Source organism: Lissotriton vulgaris, chromosome 4_1 (assembly GCF_964263255.1).
Source record: "Lissotriton vulgaris chromosome 4_1, aLisVul1.2, whole genome shotgun sequence".
Lineage (NCBI taxonomy): Eukaryota > Metazoa > Chordata > Amphibia > Caudata > Salamandridae > Lissotriton > Lissotriton vulgaris.
The window spans coordinates 1851038860-1851064502 of NC_141691.1; the positions used below are offsets into that span (position 1 = coordinate 1851038860).

Genomic DNA, 25643 nt, shown 5'->3' on the forward strand with positions numbered 1-25643 from the left:
AGTGTGTGTGTGGTTGTTGTAATGTGTGTGTGGTTGTGGTAGTGTGTGTGTGGTTGTGTTAGTGTGTGTGTGGTTGTGTGTGTGGTGGTAGTGTGTGTGGTGGTTGTGTGTGTGGTTGTGTGTGTGGTGGTAGTGTGTGTGGTTGTGTGTGTGGTTGTGTGTGTGGTTGTGTGTGTGTGGTTGCGTGTGTGTGGTTGTGTGTGTGTGTGTGTGGTTGGGTGTGTGTGTGCGTGTGTGTGTGTGTGTGTGTGTGTGTGTGTGTGTGTGTGTGTGTGTGTGGTTGTGGGTGTGTGTGTGTGGTTGTGCGTGTGGTTGTATGCGAGTTGTGTGAGTGGTTGTGAGTGGTTGTGTGTGTGGTTGTGTGTGTGGTTGTGTGACTGTGGTTGTGTGTAGTTGTGTGTGAGGCTCTGTGTGGTGCAAGGGCGCATGCATTGGTGCAAGGCAGCGCTAGGAGGCAGCAGAAATGCACAATATCTTTGTAGATGTGCCAACATTTCTCTGTTTCACGCAGCGCAGCAACTTTGCTTGCGGCCCTGCGTTGCGTGTAACGTTAGTAAATATGCCCCAAAATGTATAAGATGTGTGCATGTAAGTTAGTAAAATGTTTACTACCTTAAAAATGTATGGTTTTACTACAAATGTACGTAAGTGAGCTTTTGGGTGTCAGGGTTGCCCCTGTGTTTGTGCATAGGGTCTGTGCTCGAGAGGATGAAACAAAGCTGTCCGGCCGCGTTGAGCGCTAGAGTGCAGTATTCCCGAGGCGCTGGTGCACAAAGCTTTTGGCGCCAACATGTCTAAATGAACTGAGTGCCGTATTTACGACGTCACACCTATTAACCCGCAGTCGCTCCAATGAATAGAACATAGGGATCGTGTCCTCTCAGGGCAGTATACAGATGTTTTCATTTATCCACTATGCTTAGTGCCTGGAAACTTCCCTGGTAATGTGCGATATATCGACGCGCAGATCTCATCATGGCGAATGAAATGGTTCACTACGAGTCTGAACAATAACTTCTCTTTTATAGCGCTGCATACAGCCGTTTGGAGCGCGATTCCATTTGAGCTGCAAACAGCGCGTCATTATTTCCATATTTAAAGGCAAGTCATTTACAGAAGTCGGCAGAGAGAGTGGGTGATACTGGCATTCGAACCCACGACCGTCAAGCCCATGATCGGAATACAACGGGGACACGTGTAATTTTCTGAACCCTTTTGCCAACTGTAAAACACTTCGTATTACGTTCTTGTTACGTAGGATTTGCATCTTCCAATAGGAGGCCGTTATTTACGTCTAGTTGCGATTTCCACGGCTTCTTTTGCAAACTAAATAACACGCAATAGTGTTACACGGAAGGGCTAAGATTTCTGAGCGCTTTAGAAACAAGCAGCGGCACACGTCCCTCACCCTTTACCCCGCTTACCCCTCGTCCTGCTGGTTTTTGCTGGCGTTTATGTTTGATCCCTCCGCGAATTCATCAACGGAGGCCCCGCCAGAGGGGGCGGGTTTTTTTTTTGCGAAACTGACCATTTCTGTCATGGTGGCCGAGGCGGGAAGGAGTCACGGGCCCTGGTCAATCACGAATGGGGTAAAAGCGGAAGGAGTCGCGGTGTCCAAGCGTCTGAGATGGGTAAATGGGTTGGTCAGGTCTGTAGGGGGGAGGGGGGCAGCGGGGAGGGGGTCTCGGTGCGCTCGTGTGTGTGTGTGTGTGTGTGTGTGTGTGGGCGCGTGTGTGTACACGTGTGCGGCGGCGGGGGGGTGTCTCTGTATGTGTGTGTATGTGCGCTCGTGTGTGTGTCTGTGTGTGCGCTCGTGTGTGTGCGCGCGCATGCATGTGTGAAAGCTGGGGGAGGTGTGGCTGTGTGTGTTGGAGCTTCCCAGGAGACAGGAGATGTGCACACGCGCGCGCGGCCTGCTCCGATCCGATTCTTGAAGATGCGCGTGGCCATCTCTTGTCTCCAGGGAAGCTGAGCCGGTGACTATAGGTCTCTGGCGAGACAGCGCTTTCACGCTGTAATCGCCAAAAAAAGACTGCTTTATTTAAAAGCAGTCCCAGACATGGTGGTCAGTTGACCCCAGTAGGCCACCATTTCTGGTAGTGCTAGCCATTTCTAATGGGTCGCAAATTGCGCCTGCCTCATTAATATTCATGAGGCATGCAATTTGCGACTCCATTAGGAATCGCAAACAGTGTCTGAGACACTGTTCTACATCCCAATTTGCGAGTCGCAAATTGCGAGTTGTGAATGCGACGCAATTTGCGAGTCGCAAATTGGTGGGTCATATATCTGGCCCTTAGTGGACTAATGCGTCCATTGTAGGGGCCTGTGTTCGACCTCATGGTCACAAGTTCAAATCCCGGCAGAGCATCTCAGCCTTCTGAAGTCAATAAAATGAGTACCATTGAGTTAGGTAACAAACATCTGTTATTCAGCACCAAGATACCCTTGGGTGAACATGCGCTGTACAAATACACGTTATCCATGTCCAAACTTCTATCTGTGCAGGGATTGAAATATAAAACTGAACTTGTAGCTTGGGCTTCAAGCTGGGGTTATAGAAAGATATTGACTGGACTTCAAAGGTTAAATAGTTTTGAAAGAATTTCCATTATAAAATCTCTTAAAATAATGTCCCAGGATAAGTCTTGTTCTTGTTTCGGAGATACAGAAACATCTGTTTTTCATAAGGAAAGGGTCCCTGCATAATTTAAGTAGAGAGGGCAGATAGACTATTAACCATCAGATCCCCTTCTTGTTCTTAAGAAAGACAGTATGTCAACAACACATACAAATGACCATTATATAAAACAATAGGTAACCACCCTCATTGGAGTATAAAGTAATATTTCTTAGGATGACAGTTCTGACTAGCTAGTCATAATACCATAGCTTTTAGTAAAATTCCTTGATCATCATAGTTCTCATGAATACCGCTTCCGGATGTCTCAAATGTGTGATATTTGTTTATTTAAAACGTTCCCGGCACATTTTTTTGTGTCGAGAAAACAGAGCATGTTCAAGATCAAAGAAAGTATCAAAGGGTTGAGGACTTTAAAAGTGGGAAATATGCATTTGTATTGAAGTCATTTAAATTAAAGTATGCAAGCATGTACACATACGAATTATAAATATGAATAATTATACTTACAACCACAGATTTCCGCTGAAAGTTTATATTGTTGATGCAGACTATCTGGTGGGTTGTACAGAGGAGAAAAGAAAAAAATTACAATTACTAACTGTAAAAACATTGTGTCTTTTTTAACGTAATTGCATTGCGTAATAATTACGTCGGTGGAAGCGTACTTGAAAAGAGCTAAAATAAATGATGGATAGTGTATGCTTATTTCTTGCTAGTACTTAAATGCTCTGGAAAAAATCGAAAAGGATAAATTTACTCAATTAAATTGTGTTTTCGCACATTCAGGAAGCATGTAATGTTTAGTTGTGTGTCCAGGAACCCTCACTTCTTTTCCGAATATTCAAGAAACTTCACGTAAATAACACAAAATATTAAGTTTAGCCTCCAGTTTCCTGATGTTAAGTGACATTTGTATGAAGACAAACATGACTTCCTAAATTGTAGTTTTATTTTTCCGTGAAAGTATGATGCTTTAAAAATAAGCAAAAGCCAGTGTTGCACAGCAGTGTCCACGACAAACGTAGATACATTGTTCTCTGTGTACAATAGCCACTGATAAATAATTTGGCAAAATTGCAATCCTACTTTGCTACGCAACAAAAGGAGAAAGTTTACACCTAATTGACAAATGCACCCATTAACCATAATGTACTGCTGGATAAATATATTTGCTGAGGGAGCCAAAACCTAACTTATTTGATTTTAAGACCAGATTAGCAATTCCTTTTAAGTCCATACTGTGTCTTTAATTTATAGGTTTACAAACTGGAGAAAAATTGAGGTATAATCAAATGAAATTGGGAACTGTTAAACTGCAATAATAAATTCAGATCTCAAAAATAACTGCCAATCTCGTCCTAAATCTTAGTAGGATCTTTAAACTCGCATCTTTGTAACGAGTTGTCACGTCATGAAAAATCACCCGCCAGGGAGTTCTTACTTGACTCTCTAAAGATACTGGGTCTGTCCGACATTTGGGCAACCTCTACAGATCACCAGAGTTTTAAAAAGATCGTAATAAAGGTAATAAAGGTAACCAAATGGGTATCCTTCGTAGAAGACCAGGAAACACTGGCTAAAAGGGCTCATGGCTGGACAGTACTCAGCGACTATAAAATTCTTAAACCGCAACCTTACCTGAAAACAGGAGTAAAACTGTGGGTAAAAGAAATATTCCTAAAGCTCCGCTTTGGTATCTTGCTAAGAAAAGGCTATAGCACAGAAACTGCGATTCTTAACATCATGGACGATATTCATGGATCATTAGACTCTGACATATGCTGCCTCCTCATTCTCCTTGACCTCTCGGCAGCCTTTGATACTGTTGGCCACAAACTCCTCATAAGAGCTCTCCAAGAAAGAGCTGGTCTTGGGGAGGTAGTTCTCAAATGGTTCTCCTGTTTTTTCCTCAATCGCACGCAAAAAATAAAAAATAAAAATGTCACCACCGAAATCCAGCAAATCAACAAGGATCGGTGCTCTCTCCACAACTCTTTAACATCTACATGGAACCTCTTTCCAAACTACTCAGAAAAGCCAACATCCGCCTCCATCTCTATGCGGATGATACGCAGATCTATCTGGAAACTACCTCTCTCAAAGATATTCAAAGACTAAATGATGTCCTGAAAGATGTACAAGATTGGCAGACAAGCAACCACCTGAAACTAAATCCTGACAAGAACGAGACACTCCTCATCTCGAACAAGGATGATAACCCCCAAATCACTGAATGGTTAAAGGCTATCGATGCGCTCAAGGGGAATCTCACTCTAGCAGATTCTGTCAAATCTCTAGGCATCACCTTAGACCCAAAACTGAACATGATGAGACACATTAAGAACTCTGCCAAAAGTGCATTCCTTAACCTCAGACTACTGAACAAAATCAAACCCTACATTCCAACCAAGGATCTCAAACTGGCCACCCAATCTCTGGTACTGTCAAGACTGGACTATGGGAACGCAGTCCTAACAGGAATCCCTAAATCGCACTTGGCCCCCATCAAAACATTACATGCGGCAGCCAGAATGATCACCAGCATCAATAAATCTGATCATATCTCCCCTGCACTCTAGGAACTCAAATGGCTTCCAGTAGAAATGTGAAGTAGCTTCAGAACAGCCTGCCTAACCCATAATGCCCTTCACACCGGCAAACCCGGGAACCTGGTGAAAGAAACTCATAAAAGTAGGCCAATCCAGGAATCTGAGAAGCTCTAACTCCCTCCTACTCATCCCACCTAAAACCAGAAGGAAAAGAACAGCGGAATGTTCTTTCACTGGAAGCGCCCCAAAAATTTTGAATTCCATCCCCCGCACATCAGAACCTTGCCCTCCTTTGTTGAATTCAAACGACAACTCAAATCCCTGTTCCTCAACCGCTCCCTAGGAAGTGGATAACTTGGGACAGTCAGTAATCATCGAGCTCTGCCCCAATCCTAAGAATCTGAAGAATCTTGAAGCCAAAAAGGTTCTGCACTACAACACGTTGCTCTTTACTCTGACACTTGTTGGTTGTTACGTCGCTCCTATTTCATGTATCTGATGATTATATGCTATGCTCCTACTGTAAAGCGCTCCGAAACCCCTGGGTCTGGACAGCGCTATAGAAAACTTCTTATATATCCTATGGATCTTGTAATTCGGCGGACGGGATATCTATCAGGTTTGTGACAGAATATCTCATCCACCAAACTCGTAATCAGACCCATTGTCAAGTTCGCTGAACAGACTACGACACTGTTCTCTGACAAATCACTCAACTAGTTTAAAAAAATAAAAAATAAATTTTTTTAAAACACTGCTTCCTGGATAATGCTATCAACTAGCCCTGGGAAAAATATAGACAAATATTACACTAACAAAGTGAATAGTATTGACACAAACATTAGGCTTGAACAATGTTAAAGTATCCCGTTGTCTTTCTTTGGGGGAGGGGGCAGGGCGGAAGGGCACTAGAAATCGCTCCAAAAGACTATTTAACTTTTATTCATGAGTCAAGGTATATGAGCTGTACTACTGGATGGGGAGTCTTAAATTAAAGATCATGCTGAATCATAAGATTAATCTTAAATGTTTTCTGTACTGCAACTGGCAAGACAATCAAAGTATTTGTCTTGTCAGTTGCAGTACAGTCTCTCACTGGATGTGAATCTCTCCTTTGAGCACAGCATTCTTTGCAGGGCTTATTGGCCCTACTTATGTAAGCATTGCAATAAAGAATGATAACTTTTGTTTTGATAAAAAAAATCCACATGGAATGAAGGTTAATTATTGCCTCACATTTCCAAGCATAACCATTTTTTCTTAAAATATAAGACTTAAAAAGCACTGCTTTCAGTCTCAGTCATTGCTCAGTCTTACTCAATGTCTGCGAGGTTCATAAATAGGGCAGTCACACCCATTAGGCGTCAATCTCAAACCTTGGAATAGTGTCACTTTGAGACCCATGTGGAGGGCAGTCTCAAATTTTGCAGCAGTCTCACAAATAGATATCTGTCAAGTAGCTACTATATCATGGTAGTTACTTTCTGTCAGTCCTAGTTTTCGGCCAGCAGCACTAAACAAGCTGAGATTAGTAGTTTGACTTTTATGAACAATTATGGAACTAAAAATCCAAGCATTCTTTTTAATTATGGCTGCAAAACAATGCTATACAGCAACTGATGGCAACGCCATTCCCAAGAATCTCGCTCTGCATGGCCTACCACCGCATTACCTAGTTGGTAGTATGGGGTGCGATGTGTCACACATATGTATCACGATTTAACTGTAAACAAATATCTAGCTCTGGCTCAATCATTGTCTCTTGGGGACAACTGCTAAACACAAATAGAGCTCAGACAAGCAACCCAGGCAATGCCCGTCTGGTTCTTGAAATCTGTTTTTAGAAGAAAAAAAACTGTTAAACGTAAGACAGCTGAGCCTGAGCACTGTCATATTCAACAGGGTGCTTTTCAATTTGGAATGTTTCTACAGAAGCTAGAGATCAAACCAGTGACAGAACATATCCGTCTCAAGCTCTGATGCAGTTCGCAGGTGTTTCTTTGAAGCGTAGCTACCGCAAAGAAACTTTGTGAGCGCTCCAAATATGTTTTGATTAGGGTCATACAGCTACATTGATATTACCTCCAAAAATGTTACTATCACTCAGTGCAGTGCTCTAAAAGTATGTAATTAATTGCCACGCTATTGAAAAATGTTTTAACTTTATTTTAAGGAAGCTTCATAATATCTCTTCATGTCAATAGTTTCTCGAGTAACCTGTTAACTCTTTGGATGACTCGACTCGTGATCTGGGAATTTGGACCCTGGTCAGACTCTGGCTCGATCGTCTTTGAAATTGCCAGATCGCCCACCTCTATTCTCACGTGAGCCCTCAAACATTGAGCTCAGACACAATAATGGACAAGCATTTGCAATGCAATAGGTCTCGCATTAGGAAAGTGTGAGCTATTGGTATTGTAAATGACACATTTTTTTTTATATATGTTGGCTTTGAAAATATATAAATTAATAGCATTGTTATTCACAAAGCCAAAAGCTTACACTTTCCTAATGCAAGTTCTATTGTCTATGGCAATGCTTGTTGGTAGCAAGCAAGGACAGTGCTGTTGTGGTGCTGAGTGATGTTGTGGTTGGGCTGAGTGATGTGGTGGTGTATTAGAGTGATGTGGTGGTGTATTAGAGTGATGTGGTGGTGTATTAGAGTGATGTGGTGGTGTATTAGAGTGATGTGGTGGTGTATTAGAATGTGGTGGTGTCCCCGAGTGATGTGGTGGTGTCCCTGAGTGATGTGGTGGCGTCACCGAGTGATGTGGTGGCGTCACCGAGTGATGTGGTGGCGTCACCGAGTGATGTGGTGGTGTCCCCGAGTGATGTGGTGGTGTCCCCGAGTGATGTGGTGGTGTCCCCGAGTGATGTGGTGGTGTCCCCGAGTGATGTGGTGGTGTTCCCGAGTGTTGTGGTGGTGTCCCCGAGTGATGTGGTGGAGTCCCAGAGTGATGTGGTGGAGTCCCAGAGTGATGTGGTGGTGTCCCAGAGTGATGTGGTGGTGTCCCCGAGTGATGTGGTGGTGTCCCCGAGTGATGTGGTGGTGTCCCCGAGTGATGTGGTGGTGTCCCCGAGTGATGTGGTGGTGTCCCCGAGTGATGTGGTGGTGTCCCCGAGTGATGTGGCGGTGTCCCCGAGTGATGTGGCGGTGTCCCCGAGTGATGTGGCGGTGTCCCCGAGTGATGTGGCGGTGTCCCCGAGTGATGTGGTGGTGACCCCGATGATGTGGTGGTGTCCCCGATGATGTGGTGGTGTCCCCGATGATGTGGTGGTGTCCCCGATGATGTGGTGGTGTCCCCGATGATGTGGTGGTGTCCCCGAGTGATGTGGTGGTGTCCCTGAGTGATGTGGTGGAGTGCAGCAGTGTGAGGCGTGCAGCAGTGTGAGGCGTGCAGCAGTGTGAGGCGTGCAGCAGTGTGAGGCGTGCAGCAGTGTATGGCGTGCAGCAGTGTATGGCGTGCAGCAGTGTATGGCGTGCAGCAGTGTATGGCGTGCAGTAGTGTGAGTAATGCAGCAGTGTGCGGCAGTGTGAGGCGTGCGGCAGTGTGAGGCGTGCGGCAGTGTGAGGCGTGCGGCAGTGTGAGGCGTGCGGCAGTGTGAGGCGTGCGGCAGTGTGAGGCGTGCGGCAGTGTGAGGCGTGCGGCAGTGTGAGGCGTGCGGCAGTGTGAGGCGTGCGGCAGTGTGAGGCGTGCGGCAGTGTGAGGCGTGCGGCAGTGTGAGGCATGAGACAGTGTGAGGCGTGAGGCAGTGTGAGGCGTGAGGCAGTGTGAGGCGTGCCGCAGTGTGAGGCGTGCCGCAGTGTGAGGCGTGCCGCAGTGTGAGGCGTGCCGCAGTGTGAGGCGTGCCGCAGTGTGAGGCGTGCCGCAGTCGTGCCGCAGTGTGAGGCGTGCAGCAATGTGAGTAATGCAGCAGTGTGAGTAATGCAGCATTGTGAGTAATGCAGCAGTGTGAGAAATGCAGCAGTGTGAGAAATGCAGCAGTGTGAGAAATGCAGCAGTGTGAGAAATGCAGCAGTGTGAGGCGTGCAGAAGTGTGAGGCGTGCAGAAGTGTGAGGCGTGCAGAAGTGTGAGGCGTGCAGAAGTGTGTGGCGTGCAGAAGTGTGTGGCGTGCAGCAGTGTGTGGCGTGCAGCAGTGTGTGGCGTGCAGCAGTGTGTGGCGTGCAGCAGTGTGAGGCGTGCAGCAGTGCGAGGCGTGCAGCAGTGCGAGGCGTGCAGCAGTGCGAGGCGTGCAGCAGTGCGAGGCGTGCAGCAGTGTGTGGCGTGCAGCAGTGTGAGGCGTGCAGCAGTGTGAGGCGTGCAGCAGTGTGTGGCGTGCAGCAGTGTGGCGTGCAGCAGTGTGGCGTGCAGCAGTGTGGCGTGCAGCAGTGTGAGGCATGCAGCAGTGTGTGGCATGCAGCAGTGTGTGGCATGCAGCAGTGTGTGGCATGCAGCAGTGTGTGGCATGCAGCAATGTGTGGCATGCAGCAATGTGTCGGTTGATTCTTTGGCAGGTCCAGAGACTCCAATTATTCTTCTTAGTCTTTACTATGCTTAACAAACAACAGCCAATCAAAAAACAGAAAAGCTAAAGGAAGACTCACGTGTATATAAACTCTCAAACAAATGTGTAACAAGGCAGAAGAGACACGAGACGAGGTGCACAATCTTCTGTCCGGTACACAATGGAGGAAGGAGGGGCCCGACGGGAGGGGGGGGAGGAGGGAAAGGGAAAGCGCTGCATGCGCGCGTCACTGCCGATGCCGTGCAAGGTCCCCGGGAGCTTCCGAGATGATATGGAGCCGACGCTTATGCGTGAACATCTCCTGTCCGTATGCATGCATATCTCCTATCCCCCTTCCAGGGGTGTGGAATTGTTTAAAAAATGAACTTGTCCAGTGGACAAAATTGTGCAGAAAACTACTTGTCCTGAAGAGAAATCTCCTTGTCTTACCTTTTCCCTAAATCAATTAAACTGACCGCCAAAAGTGTAAGTTTGGTCTTAGAGAGTGCATTTTAGACATCCTAGTGCTTGAAGCATTGAAGCCGCCTCTTGGGAGAACAATATCAACAAAGAGGGAGCATACAGGAATCGTTTTTGTACAAGATATAAACAATGAATATAAAAGACTGTCACAAATCAGCTAGAACTAATCCGGTATCTACAAAACATCTGAGACCCAGGCAGAAGTCAGAGGTAGATATGAATATGATCTGTGACTATATCTATATGTGAACCATGACTTTTCTAGCTCACCTAGGAAGGGCAGGAGACAACATCCCTTTTTAGGGGATGGTTCTATCTCAGCCCACATAGATCAAAGAATCATCTGTCAAAACGTGTGAGCTTTTTACTTGTACAAATTGGACACTGTGACATTATGTTACATAATGGCAAGATTGGAAACTCCTGCAGCCAGTTTGGGGTTTGAGGTACATTTAGGCCTGTGCTTTAGAAATTAACTCAACATTCCCAAAGGGAAAACGGACAGTTCTAGAAGTATTATTGAGGTGTGCATGAGAGTCCATTGCGATACTGGTTGGCTGGTCAGTAATATCTTCAACAAGCTCAAGATTCCATTTATGTTAAATAGAATTATTAAAGAGCATCAGGCACTCTTAAATGAGATTGCAGACAGACAATCAAGAGGTCTTAAGTAGAGGCCAGAGGCTAACTGCCCTGCATCTGCTAGTTATATGGAACTGGCAAAAGGAAAGTTCATGTTCTAAATCTAAAATAACATGTCAGTGGATGATATCGAGACCAACGAAGTACCATTGCTTCGCTTATAGATAGTTAGTTTCGACACCCTAAGGTACAAGCTGCAGAAATTTGAGCGAAATACTTGTATTTTTTTAATATAGTACACTGTGGTATAAGCAGACGTCCAGCGAGAAACATGAATAAGGTGACTGGCAGGACAAATCTATCAAAGAAAAACCTCTAGGGCCTGATGACAAAAGCCAGAAGAATTAACTTATTTGTTTTTCAAAACTTTCCCCATCTTTTCAGATGGAGGCTTGAGAGTACTCTGGCAAAGTGTGTGGGCATTTTGAAATGGCTTGGGTGCAGACACAGGAGTTTGACCCAGAAAGCCATCTCACAAGTCTGCAGATAGACAGAAAGGAATGATAGGGTATGGGATGGGGTCAAAAATCAATGGCAAGTCATAGAAGGGTGACATAGTTTGGTGTTAGAAAGACAACATGAAAAGTCAGAGAGATGACAAGAGTGAAGATTTAAGGACAATTCAAAAGAAGAAAGAGGAATGAAAAATAGGATGAAAAGAATGAACTTACAGTAAACGTGACAGTCACTGTGGTCATGAGGGTAATATGGAGGTGGCTGCGCCAGTATTCAGCTCCAAAAATTGATAATGTCCCCAGTATGTGATTAATACTTCACAAATCCGTAGGTGTCTCCCTCAGGACAGCAGCCAGAGAACAAGTCAATACAGACTACTGAGGCAAATGTTGCATCGGTGCACTGTATTCAAGAAATTTAAAAGGGAGCACCTGTCACTGTTCTCTAGGTGTAACATGTTTTAGGCATGTTCCGTCACCAGAACATGGGAAACTTCTCCATCACATTTAAGACAGAGGTAACAACATTTACAAACATTCACATCAGTATTGCATAGGCTCTAGAGATGGAAAAGGTGTTTCAGTGGGAGTCAGTGATGACCAAGAGGTTATATGGATATCCAGTGATGAATGGGGGGTGTGCAGGGTGAGTTACAGAGGGAAGCAGTGATGTCCTGAGGGAGAAGTTACACATGGTGGCAGTGATGTAACTGGGTGGGAAGGGGGAGTTGTAGAGGAAGGCAGTGATGGCCTTAGGCTGGGTTAAAGTGGGAACCACTGATAGCCCATTAGTTCACAGCTAAAGATGGGAGAGGTCTTAAAGAAAGAGCCACATATGGCTTCAGGGGAGAAAATACAACACAGCTAGGGTTGTGCTGATTTTTAAAGAAGAGAGATGGTTTGGTGCTTAACAGAAAGGGGAGATGAGAAAGACAAGGAACTAGATGGATGGTAGAGGGCAGAAAGAGAAGGGAGGGCGGCAGGTCATGGAAATGGAGGGATAGTGGTTGTACCCTGGTAGTTTGAGAGCAAAGGAATGGAGCAAAAGTTGGCTTAAGATGTATAAGGATCTAGATAAAAAAGCAAGAAAAGAAAGGGGACTTTGATTGGGTAAGAAATACAGCATGGTGGCAAGACTAGGTCACAGTGGGAAACTGGACCAATGGCAGAGACTTTAGACACAGCAAGCAGCAAAGGAACAGAGATGAGTTGAACAGGGAATTCGAAAAATGACAGAGCTCTGAGACTGCAAACAGTAGAAGGAAAGGGTGGCAATAGTATAAGACATTCCCAAGTGGCCTCACCATAGTTTCTTCAACGGTATTACTCAAATGCTTTCATGAAATTCTCCCTTCAGATCAACACAGGTACACTTAGAGCATAGTATATTTAGTATTTTTATTCATTTTTTAGCATATGTATCAAAATGTCTTTTCTTATTCATTTTCAATCTTCAATATATTATTTTTTTCATTTGCATTGATTTTTTTTTTAAAAAAGACATATTTCATACTCATTGTATACATAATTTAGAAGTCAAATATGAAATTAATTTTCTCTTAACCCCTTCCGCGCGGATGACAAAGTCAGCTCGTCATGGGCGTTACCTGCGCTACGCGCATGATGAGCTGGCATGGTCACGTAACCCGCGATTTTCGAAAATCCAGCGCACAGCGGGAAAACGCGGTAGCGGTTAAAAAACACCACGTCCGTGCGGCCTCGCATATGTTGGTGAGACTGGACGGGAATTTCGGATAACGTTCAGTGAGCATAAATCTGCCGTGAGAACGCAGAAAATAACAGCACCTATAGTACAGCACTGTCTTGACAATGGTCATAAGGAATCAGACTTAAAGTGGTGCATTCTGGAAAAAGTCCAGCACAGACTCGGACAATCTTCAGAAAGCACAAGGAAAAAACGTGCAAGTTTCTGGACCTTTCAACTAGACACCGTCCGGAAAGGCCTAAATGAAAATATAGCTTGGTACATTACCAGGTAAACATGACTCAGTTGTTTAGACCGTCATCATCTCAGATTTCCCTTAATATCGTCAGTGATTGTAAACTGACTTTTTGCTCTGTAAGGTTGTTTGCCATGTCTGTTTCTTGGTCTCTTAAACTTATGGTGGTAGTAATGTTAAATGTAAAATAGCTCTGAAACAGTTATACACTATCCTTTAGTTAGCTTAGGAATCTCATCGTTAAATGACTCATGCCACAAATATGATAAACAATGCAGAAATAGTAACATTACATGCCCCTCACAGATGTGTAAAATGATACAGCTTCCAAATTATTTACCATTATTTGTACAATTTGGAGCTTTGTTATATAAACATAGGAATAGAACAAATAGGCATGCGTGATTTCCATCATCGTGAATGACTTTGCCCCTTTTCAAAATGGCGCCGACATTAGGGACAAAATAACCCACACCGAAAGCGCTATAACTAACATCAAAACTTCTATATCATTTTCCGTTGTTAATGAGCATATTAATGCAGCTCCCAAAATATTCGTAATTATGGAAAATTAAGGAAAATGCGTGATTTTCATCATCGTGTATGACTTTACCCCTTTTCAAAATGGCGCTGACATTAGGGACTAAATAACCCACGACGAAAGCATAACTAGTTAATATCGAAACTTCTGTACCATTTCACATTGATAATGAGCATATTAATGCAGCTCCAAAAATATTCGTAACTATGAATTTTTTTTAGCTTCAAACAGGATGAATATAAAACATTAAGTAAATATCCTTTGCATTATTAAGGAGGATCGTATCCCTCTTCAAAATGGCGCCGGCATTAGACATAGGCATATCGTGTTATCTCCATCGATATACTTCCGGGTCACGTGACCTCCAGATTTCGCGCCAGTAGAGGCATTTAAAATACGACTCGCGGGTAACCTTAAAACACCTTGGCGTTTCCAAAGGCGTGTAGGGCATGGTGACCCGCTGGAAGGACCTGAAAAAGTAAAAACGGTAGGTGTAACTATGGAAGCCGGGCATGGTTTAAACCTAATGGAGGGTAAGGAATCGGACCTCTTTATGGGGCCTGCGAGCTTTTTAAATTCTTTACTTAATGGATGAGCCAGACTCCTGTATTATCCTCATTTATAAAATTGCTGATTCGTACAGCTTAATTGTGTAAACGAAACCTACCCGTCTGTTTAAACCTAATGTAGGGGAAGGAATCAGACCTCTTTATGGGGCCTCCGAGCTTTCTTAATTCTTTACTTAATGGATGAGCCAGACTCCTGTATTATCCTTGTTTATAAATTTCCTGATTCGTACAGCTTAATTGTGTAAACGAAACCTACCCGCTACACGTGCAGAAATCCTAGTAATATTCGGAACAACCTTCGCCTCTCTTGGAGGAACGTATTCTATGGGGATACGTACAGTCTAATTGTGCCAAAGAAACCTACCCGCTTTAAATATTCACCACAATTCCTGTCCCTTTAGAGGACCGCAATTTATGGGATATCGAGTTTTTTCGATTAAAATTTAAACTACTATATGTTTTTAACGGCACCATATACATGCTACGAGAAGGGGTTGTGACCTCTGTAATCCTTTGGGTTTGCATTCTCATTTACATCCATCAAGAATATACCGTCGGTTGACTCAAGATGGGGTTGATCTGGGTTTCTATCGGGGCCCATGTAGGCTTGATGGTTTGGAAAGGTCCTCTATTGCAACATACTATGCATAGAAAATCTTAGTTAAATCAAGGTAGACTCTAAACGATAAGACATAGATGGAGCTCTGACTTATCATTGTAGCCTATATAGTCTTGTAAATCCAGAGAGATCAGTCAAAGTACTAGATTATAGGTTAAGGGACGTAATCATATTTGGGCAGACTCTAGATAAGTGAACACATATAGAGTGGTGACTCTTTAAATCCAATATTCTTTGTGTCTCGCTTCAGGTCAAATTGTGTATATTGACATGATGAATCGAAAATAATAATCCGGAGATACAAGTAGGGGGAAGGAAAATATCTTTGAAAATTTGGAAGGTTAGTTCATAAAAACTAAAAACCTTTTTTACTTTACACTAAAGACGACAGAATTGATCAAACTAAAAGGCACAAATATTCCCTTTAGTCTATAATGATTGAGAGTGACTCCGCTGAATATTAATACAGGATAGAAGGCAATGAACACACCATCCTAAACTTACATCTCGATAAGGTAATTGGTTTAACATTGGGTTGTACTAGTATAAAGACCAATTATGGCAAAAATAAAGTTGAACCTATCCCTGTTATATCTTTCCTCCTTTAGATCTCACCAAGCTGGAGAAACTTATGGGACAGGTTAAATCTGGATCACCTACCGACCCAGCACCTCCCAGTACCCTCACCAGATTACTCATCTGATCTCGCCCACCCTTCTAGACCTGCTCAATTCCTCACTCCATACTGGTATTGTCCCTCCTCTATGGAAGAGAGCAATGGTCAGAGCTCTATTAAAAAAACCTAATCTTGACCAATCTAACCCCGCCAATTACCGTCCCATCTCCCTCTTACCATGGCTCAGTAAACTCCTCGAGAAGCATGTCAACTCCGTTCTCACCGACTTCTTAGAAGCCAATAACATCCTAGATCTCTCCCAGACCGGCTTCAGGCCCCGTCACGGAACAGAGACGGCACTGATTGCAGTTACGGAGGAGGCGCGAAGGATCTTGGACGATGGCGGATCCACGGCCATCGTCCTACTTGACCCAAGTGCCGCCTTCGACACTGTCAATCATAATATCCTACTCCAGCGTCTTGAGGGAATAGGACTGTCGGGGACCGCTCTCAGCTGGATGAAATCTTTCCTGACTGACAGATCCTTCAGGGTTTTTGAGAAGGACTTTTCCTCTGCCAGTAGACCTCTTAATTGTGGAGTTCCTCAGGGCTCCTCCCTGAGCCCCACCCTTTTTAATGTCTATCTGCGCCCCCTAGCTGATGTCGTCCGCCCATTTGGTGTGAAAATCGTCTCTTACGCGGACGACACGCAGCTAGTGGTATCATTGGACCCCCCCCTAAACTCTCATCACAGCCTACACAAATGCCTGGAAGCAGTCGCCACCTGGATGTCCGGCTCTTGTCTCAAACTTAACGGGGACAAAACAGAGATAATGCTCCTTGGAAATAACATCGCAAAAACCATTGATTCCATCTGGCCTCTCTGTTTAGGTAATCCCCCGCAACCCAAGGAGCAAATCAAGAGCCTAGGCATCTGGCTGGACAACACCCTCTCTTTCAACCATCCGGCTACCAAGCTAGCTGCCACTTTCTTTGGGCTGATGAGACTGCTGCGCAAAATTCTACCTCTCCTCCCATTCCATTCGAGACGAATTATGGTTCAAGGACTGATCCTCTCCCGCCTCGATTGTGGTAATGCCCTATACCTCGGAGCACCCCAATCCACACTAAACCGACTCCAGGTTATTCAAAACTGTGCGGCAAGAATCCTCCTGAACGTTCCTCGCCGAACCTCAGCAAGAGCCAGACTGAGAGACCTTCACTGGCTCCCGGTGAGAGCCAGAATCGAATTTAAGAGCATGTGCATTGCACATCGCTCTTACTGGGGAACAGGCCCCCTCATCAATTCCCCCCTGGTGAAAGCCTATCAGCCCACCCGTTCTCTCAGATCTGCAACCTCCCTCCTCGCCTCAGTACCACGCTTCAGGAAGGCCAGATGTGGTGGCCGAGCGCTCTCCTACAATCTAGCCAGGATCTGAAACTCCCTCCCTCTCCACTTCAGATCCGAACCTAACCTCTTCACTTTCCGGAAAACTCTCAAAACCTGGCTATTCAGCAAAACTTCGGCTTAAAACCTCACTCCGCCTCTCCCCTCCCACCTCTCCGAACCAGTTCAAGCTCTCTACAGCGCTGGGACGCCCCTGGGTAGCCAACGCGCTCTACAAATCCTCATTCCTTCCTTCCTTCCTTCCATATCAGTGAAGGGTTGACATAGTTCAGTCAAATACCATCTAATTACACAAGCCCTGAATGTTCACAAAGGGTAAGGATGTATTACCAGTCTATGGAGTGTAATTTGACTCTAGAACTAAAATGAGTACTTGAAAATCTAACAGTTCTTGCATTTTATAAAAATAAAAAATAAAAATTACTAAATGAATTTTGACTTCTATGATTGTCTATTATTTAAAAAACTGGTCAGGTAATTAAATAACCAATGACCATTTATTAGAGCAAATATTTCCCTCTTTTTCACCTTGTTGTTGTTTGTAGCACACTAGTGGTGTCTTCCAAGAAAACTAGAAAACAAGAAATATCTATTTAGTTAAAATTGTATTGTATTTACTTGTTAGTCTATGTGGAAAATGTAATTGACACGGATACATGACACTGGATTTGTCATTTCAGATACTCTGTAGCAACACCACAAAAAGACAAACCTTTTATCTGTTGGTCCTGAGGAAGGTGGTACAAGTCCACCGAAACGCGCGTCGACCTGGCATGAAGAGTCATCTATACTATCTGTGTCATCTCAGCTTCGGAAAAAGAGCTTGTCCTGATTATCAAAAGAAGTGTGTGTAGATGTATGAATGAGTAGCGTATGTCTGGTGACTAGTGTGTGGTTTTCGGGGTGTTTTTTAAGAGAAAATTAATTTCATATTTGACTTCTAAATTGTGTATACAATGAGTATGAAATATGTCTTTATAAAAAAAATCAATGCAAATGAAAAAAGTAATATACTGAAGATTGAAAATTAATAAGAAAAGTAATTTTGATACATATGCTAAAAAATGAATAAAAATACTAAATATACTATGATCTAAGTGTACCTGTGTTGATCTGAAGGGAGAATTTCTTGAAAACATTTGAGTAATACCGTTGAAGAAACTATGGTGAGGCCACGTGGGAATGTCTTATACTATTGTTAATGTTGTCCCCTCTTTTCCCTGGCCAAAAATTATCTAATAGAGGGGGTCCCAAATGTATGCTGAAGGAAAGGGTGGCAGACATAGCTTGAGGTGGTTGGGGTGTTACATAGCAAGTAAAGGAGGTTTTATAGTTGGTACTTTAGTCATTTCTGCCAGCTGGCACACGGCATATGTACACATTCAATTGCTTCTACTACCTCTCCTGAGAGGTTAGCAAAGTTAGCTGTTTCTGCTTTAAGCAACTTCTAACTGGAACTTTTCCATGCAGTGTATTTACTTGTTTTGGATTTGATTAATTTCCAGCAGAAAAAAACGCACTTCCTGACTGCCTGGGAGTAAAAACCTTGGATCTGTGGTGGCATTTCATGTTCAGCTTCATTGGAAGATGTAGCTGTGAAAGAGAATCCGGGGCTCTAGAGGCAGATTTGTTTGGAATCACTTACATTGCCTTCTCAACCCAGTTTACTTTCCTATCTATTTTGAAGAAGCGTGTTTCTGTGCACTGTATAAACACATTATCCTGTCGTACATGCTGCTTTAACTATTTACCCCTCCCAGTTCATTTGAAGTACATTTCTGCCTTATGTAGGCACACAATGCACCAGGCTCTTATGGAAATGTGGCTTAATTATCGGCTGCCACGGGAGGGCGCGGAGCCTCTAATCACAACTACTTAACCACATTGTGTGATCCTGGGCAAGTGTTACATTTTCATGGTTCTCCTGTCCTAATCTTCCAGGATTGGTTGTGCTTAGATAAGGGTTAACCCCTTGTACTAAGCTCTACCTTAAACAACTATATCTTTCTAAACAGCATAGGAGCCAGAGGTTTGACCAGAATTTTGATAGTGTATGCAGGGGCAGCAAGGTCAAAAAGAGCTTTCAGAGACTTGCTTGCTATAAATGAGATAAAATGTGGGATATTGGGATGCCTGTAGGCATGACTGTGTTCAGTGAGACTAGAGCTTTAGTCCCTGTGACGGTCTGAGGTCACCTATCCCACAGCAGATATTGTAAATGGCTGCCTTTTGTCCTGGCAATAGAAGGGGTCACCCCTAGTAGCGCCTCAGTGCTTCCCTAAAGTCATGCTTACTGCTGCACAGAAAAGCATGTTAAGTCCCTGATAATTTTATGTGCAAGGTTTTGGTAACGTTGTTTAATTGAAATTAAGGCTCGAAGGCACTGGCAAGAGGCAGGACCAGTTAAGCTACGAGGAAAGATAAAAAGCATAGTGCAGGCACCGGATGAAATGTGAGGCTCATGGAAACGAAAGTACCGGCCGGAGTTTTAATGTACATCCTAGTTGAAACAGGAGAGCCCCAGGGGCGCGGAGCAGGGGGTTGGAGGTGAGGCCAGTTGGGTGCACGGGCACCAAATAATTACAGAGGGAAAGCAATGTGCGAAGGGAGGGGCCCGTTAATTACTTCACTGATAGAGGCAAATGCGAGTGAGTGGGAAGCGACCAGGGGGCTGTATCTGAGAGGCCCATGGGAAGCACATTAGAAGGGTGAACAGAGAGCCCAGGTGAGAGGAGGGTCCACCAGGCTCTTACTCGCCAATGCTGTGGCTGTTCTCGGACTGCAGAAGCTGCATCATGTTTCCCTCTTGCTCTAAGGATTGAAAGAGCCAGAAGAGGAGCTCGGAAGCCGCATGAAAGCTTTGTGGAGAAAGACAAAAACCACTTAGCTGACAGCGCTATGCAATTTCTGTATGAAGCTGCCAATTTGAACTTAATCAAGCAGCCGACTTGGGAGCTGGGGAACCAGGTTTGGTTCTTAGTCTCTGTTCAACATCCTGTGAGTCTGGGCAAAACTTTTAATCTCCCCGTGCCTACAGAAACAAAACAGGAATCCTTGTGTAATGTAACTGGCTCTCATATAAAGCACTTTGTTTCAGCCAGTGTCTCGGTTTACTATAGTGCACGGTCTTCTTGTCCTTCGGACGAAACCGACATTAAAACTTCTTGCCCTTGCAAGAAATCTAGATGTCTCGGGCGTCGGGCGATAGGAATTCCCCTTCCCTGCCCCTCACAAGAAAAATCAACGACAATAGATCGCCCAAGCGAGCAGCGCATGCGCTGCGTCGCTAGGCCAGACTTAAAAACAAATATGTGTGATGAAAGAAAGCACGGCGTCCATGAACCGGGCTCTGCGCTCATCAAGATAAAGCGTGCAAAAAATACAAAGGGGCTGAAACATGAAGCGGGCGTACGTGAAGCGGGTGCCGCACTCAGTTTCAAAAGTAAAACAAGCTGCACCGTGTACATAACTACCGGGGAAGCGGGCGGTAGCATTCTATCGAAGAGGCAGGAGCTACCATTGTGCGGGGGAGGCCATTCCGGCTTGCGCCACCTTACACTGCACAAGGTGGTGGATGTGTGAACGGAGTACAAATGAAGTGGTGGCAAAGCTCAGGTGCATGCCAGGGAGCGGCGGGTGGTGGTATTCAACTGACCGAGGCTCCATGGATCGATTATGGGTACCACGGTACAAGCAGCGAGAGGTGGGACGTGACGCACTGCAAATAACAAGCTGCGGGAGGTGTTGTGGGAATGCAAGGAGATTAAGTGAACTGCGAGGAGAAAGCAGAAAAGACAAAGTAGCGCACTGAAGCAAAACATATAGCGCATAGTTAGAGGATCCATGTAGCAGGGGCAGTCGCCAGTGCAGAACAAAACAGCCCGAAGGCAGGACAAATGTATGCCATTGAACAAAGAAAACAAAGGAATTTGTAAAGGCAGATGAAAGAACCAATAGTTAGCAATGAGCGAGTTCAAAGCCCATAGACTGAATACCACGTCTTGAAAACAGTGGATGAGCTGCCGAAGTGAGACCTACAAATAAGGGAATTACAACAATGGAACGAAAGTCTCTAAAAAAAGAGGGAGAGTGTACCCTTCCTTCAGAGGGATCTGAGAAAGGAGACATACAGAAGTACATCCTCCTTAAAAGCATTAGCAAAATAAACGTACACCTCTTCCAGTAAGTTTCCACTCCCCATCCTTCCTCAGCATATACAATATACATAGGTCATTTTTAAGTTCCAATCAAAACCTGCTCAGGAAAAAACTGGGCAAAAATATACAACTGTACACAAAAGTAAATACATATCCCAAGATACAAATTTCTCATTTCATCCCCATTAGTTTAAAGTCCTTGTATGCCTACAGAAAAGGTGCACCCATCTACAACTTGAATTGGACCTGTAATGGTACATTTTATTAATTAGAGCAATGAGACACCCTTCCAAATGCAAAAACAAAGTTCAGGGTACATTGAAAAGGAAAAGCGGTCCTTATTTGACAGACACCTTTTGTAGAGGAATAAAATGATTTGGAAAGCACGGTTTGGCACTATGAAATAACACTGCATGCTCTGCAGACAGGTAAACGGCAATCTGAGGTTAGCAGATAGACAGTACCAATGATCACACATTGTAAACAGTCTGTGAGACAAAGAACCAAGACGATCCAAAAGAATTGGCACACCGCTCTGCACAGAGGAAATAGTTTGGTGAATATATCAAAATTATTGGTACCCACTTGCTGGAAAGCAGAATATTGGGAGTAGTGCCTGTGATAGGCCTGTTTACAGTTAAGAGTAGAATGGTGGTACATTCATTGTTTTCTAGAATCATAACGCAAGCAGAAAAAGGTGCAAGTGTGCTACCACAGGTTAACAGTTGGAGCAAATGTAAGACTTTTCAAGGATTCCCAAAGAAGCTCTGCAATACTCGTGAAAACCTAGCCCAGACCGGGCTGCAAAGGGCACTTTACAGGCAATTTCAAAGAGTAAAAACTAAGAAAAGCCCAGCAGGGCTTTTTAACAGTCAGTAAGGTCCTGGTTCTATGGAAAGTTCCATTTTAAAAAAAAAAGATCAGCCACAATATAGTATGGCTATTACTCGGCAGGGAAATTTGAGCAAGAACATAAAAGCAGTCGTCCCAAAACCTCCAAGGCTAAAAAAGGCAGAAAGCCAGATGGAGAGAAAAAGCAAGAGCAAACAAACTCTCCAAAGTAAGTTTAAAAAATCAAATCTCGGGAAAACAATTCTCGGACTGAGAACCTGCCCTACAATTCTTGCCACTAAAATGAATATACGATTAGTTTATTCCAAGTGCCTGCATATCAAAACAATATATAGTCCACAAGAATACCGCTATATGCCCACGGAACAGGGGTCAATAAGGATTATCCAAACAGTTGCGTGGGACTCATTTGAATGAGAAAACCTTGTCTATTCGTTGGAGGAATCCACACTCTAATTGACAACAAAATTGTACTTCAACCTAATCATAAAAGAAAAAAGTAATTCTCAGAATACCAGCAGCTGACAAACTTCGTTTCTGCCACAAATATATTAAACTAATACATATGAGGTACTGTATAATAACATGTGATACATGTGAAAATTGTGCAGACGACGCAGTGCTCACAGTGATGATATTTACAACATATAATACATAAGACACTGTACAATACCCAGTGGTTATATAAATTGGTACAAAAAGAGATGGGGGAATTAAAATTTCGCGCTGTCTGAGCAAATCAACCAACAGTAAAGAAACTGAATGAAATGCATGATCGCAAACAAACTAGGGAAACACTTTTTAATAAATCAAGGTTAATCGTCAGTAAAAACCTTCCTCTTGTTTACAGGCGGCAGCAAGATTATTTGGAAACGGCATGACGTTGAACAGTCAATCTTTAAAGTCACAACCAGAGCTATCAATAACACAGTGAAAGAGTAAACTCTTTGATGCTGTTCACGTCTCAAACCATTTCCTATGGGCAATTATTTGATATAATCACTCGGAATGAACAAGAAGAGTTCAAGTGCACCCTTATTGCATCTCACAACCAGGACATGCATAGACCATGGTGTCTCACAGAAATGAAACCGTTTGCACAGGCATACACACAGCCAGGCGTAGACATAGACACAAGAGTCTACAAGGCCATAGGCCATATACACACACCCCCGCATGCATACAACCATATATACTCAAACACATGGCCGGTGCCACGCAAACACACACAGCCCAAAAAAATGCTGATTCACAAACACATAACGCACATGTAGACAGATACACAATCATATACAGATCAAGTAAACAAGTATAGCTTTTTGATGTTAGTGCTTTTAAAATGATTTACAATTCTATGTGTGTTGTGAAGTTAGATTTTTGTCGGCGATTATAAACATTGGTCCATGGCAGGATATGTGAGCGGGTTTAGGGATGAGTGAATGCATATACTTAATGGGTGAGTGAATACAAAGTCATATGGTAAGAATAATAGCACATTTTATGGGTGAATACGTGAATGAGTGCAGGGTGCTTCAAATTATATCTGAGTGAGTACCCAGATGGGAAGTGATATTGGTGGCAGTATAGATTTCTTCACTTACCATGCTATTGCTCTCACTCGTCGTTCACCTACTCGCCCATTCATCCATGTAAAATTGCAAAAAACAGCATTCTTTAGCGCGACCATCGACATAACCCCAAACGCACACTCTCACTGATATATTGCTGGACACTTTCACTAACAAAAAAAAACCACTAATCGAATCTACCAAAACCTGTTCCTCGTGTAAAGAGCTCCGACACCCTATAGTCTGGTATACCGATTATAAAAGCTAATCAATAAATATACAACTAAATATTGTATCCTGCTATACTTAATAAAAGGAACCTGCGGTTCTTGATCCCTTTAATTGTGCATTTGAATTAGTCGTGACACTCAATGAATCACAACTAGTCGGGACACTCAATGAATCACAACTTCTATTCAGCTCATCTGCCACTGAAAATACAGTCTAACTTGAACTTTTCAGTAACATGGCTTACACTTGGATACAATTTGCTAACGTTAACATCATACCAGTTGAAATAAGTGTCACTTGAAAGCTAGCTTGTAGTAAACTACACCATTCCAAATATTAGTGCACCTCTGGAGCCTATACTGCTTAGGGAGTGATATGTTCTTCTGTCTTAAGAGTTAATGTATGAACAGGTGTGAGAGACGATGTGAACACACAAAGTATACTTATAATTTATAGGGGCGGGGGCTTTCGAAGCCCTTCTCTCCTTTCTTCCGGTTCGTCTTGCAAAGCTGAACGGTCTGCATTGGAAAGCTGCAAGGATTTCAGCCTTCCTTTCCGAGTCTTCTTCATGAATTAAGCGTCGACTGTGGGAAGCAGGGTTACAGGAACAACAAATATAAAATAAAACAGCCTGTCTCCTAATTCCAATGAACACCAGTGCATTCAACTTGATGTCTGTAGTCCGTTATTGATGTTTCAACGAATGACATTTGTCCATAGTTTCTGTACTTCCGGGTCAAGTTCGAGCTTTTGCAGCCATTCCGATGGCTGAACAGACGCTGGTAGAAAGGAAGAGCTGGATGACTAACTGTATGGCGGTCTAGGATTGGAGCATTGGGGTTACCACAGCCAATCTATGTGCACTCCATAAATTGGGACGTGGCTATTGGCTGTCATGTTCGCATGTGCCTCTGTAGTGTATAAACACTGTCAAAGCTAAAGTAGACAGCCAAGCAGAGTCAGTTGCGGACACGATACAACGTTAACAGCTACGCCAAGCGTATCGCACAACATTCTGGTAATTCTTCCGCTTTACCGCACTGGGGAGAGGGTGTGGCTTAATGCCTAGAGCAGCCGACTTTGGAGCTGGGGCACCAGGTTCGAGTCAGGTGGGAGGCTTAAACATCCTGCGACTCTGGGCAAACCACTTAATCTCCAAGTGCCTAAAAATTGAATGTGTCCGTCTGTAATGCAACTAACTGGTGCTCATATAAAGCGCTCTGATGCCTTCGGGTCAAGCTCGTGTTCTATAAAACTGCACGGAGAAAAAATGCCACGGAATGCTTACGCAACTCAACAGTTAAAAATACATTTTCCTTGCCTGAGCATTATCCCCATCTCTGCAGGCTCTCTGAGCCAATGAAGGCAGGGTTATTATAAATCTCACTCTACCCCTTGCAGTCTCTAAGATAAAGAATTGCCCTTCTCTCCCCAGGGATGAATGTGATTGGCGAGTATCCGATATTGCAGGCTCACACATGCAAAGTAGGACAGCACACAGTTGTACCTGTCCATATATATGTCTTCTGATGTGTGCGTGTGGGCTGCAGAGCAAGGGGGACTAAACATCGGAGGACTTAGACCAGGCTTAAGTATCTCTCGAGCTACCTGCAAATATAGCTCGCCTATGTGCAAGTCAGCCTTCTATAATAGAAGATTTTGCTTGGTTGAATATATGTGTACCAACGTTGTGATTATTGCAAAAAACACAGTTGATGGACAGAATGCAGAACAATCTCTTACATTCACCCCAGTACAAAGATCTGGGCCTAAATCCATCGTTTTTTTGCACTCCACGCCACCCTAGGTCAGACAATGGCTATATGCAAATCAGCCTTGACCCTGTGCCTCATGGGAACAGT

General features: G+C 43.8%; 1 protein-coding gene across 2 annotated transcripts in view; it reads right to left on the reverse strand.

Moving 5' to 3' along the window:
• The window catches only part of TAF2 (TATA-box binding protein associated factor 2), a 765870-nt gene extending 741464 nt beyond the window's left edge, over positions 1-24406 (reverse strand). For both annotated transcript variants that reach the window (XM_086966160.1, XM_086966159.1), the window contains exons 1-2: positions 24228-24406; positions 3152-3205 (exon numbers count right to left, since the gene is read on the reverse strand). In XM_086966160.1, coding sequence (XP_086822286.1) covers positions 3152-3205; positions 24228-24305 — 132 coding nt within the window. In that variant the 5' untranslated portion in view covers positions 24306-24406. The remainder of the gene's footprint in view (positions 1-3151; positions 3206-24227) is intronic.
• Between the last annotated feature and the right edge of the window lie 1237 nt (positions 24407-25643).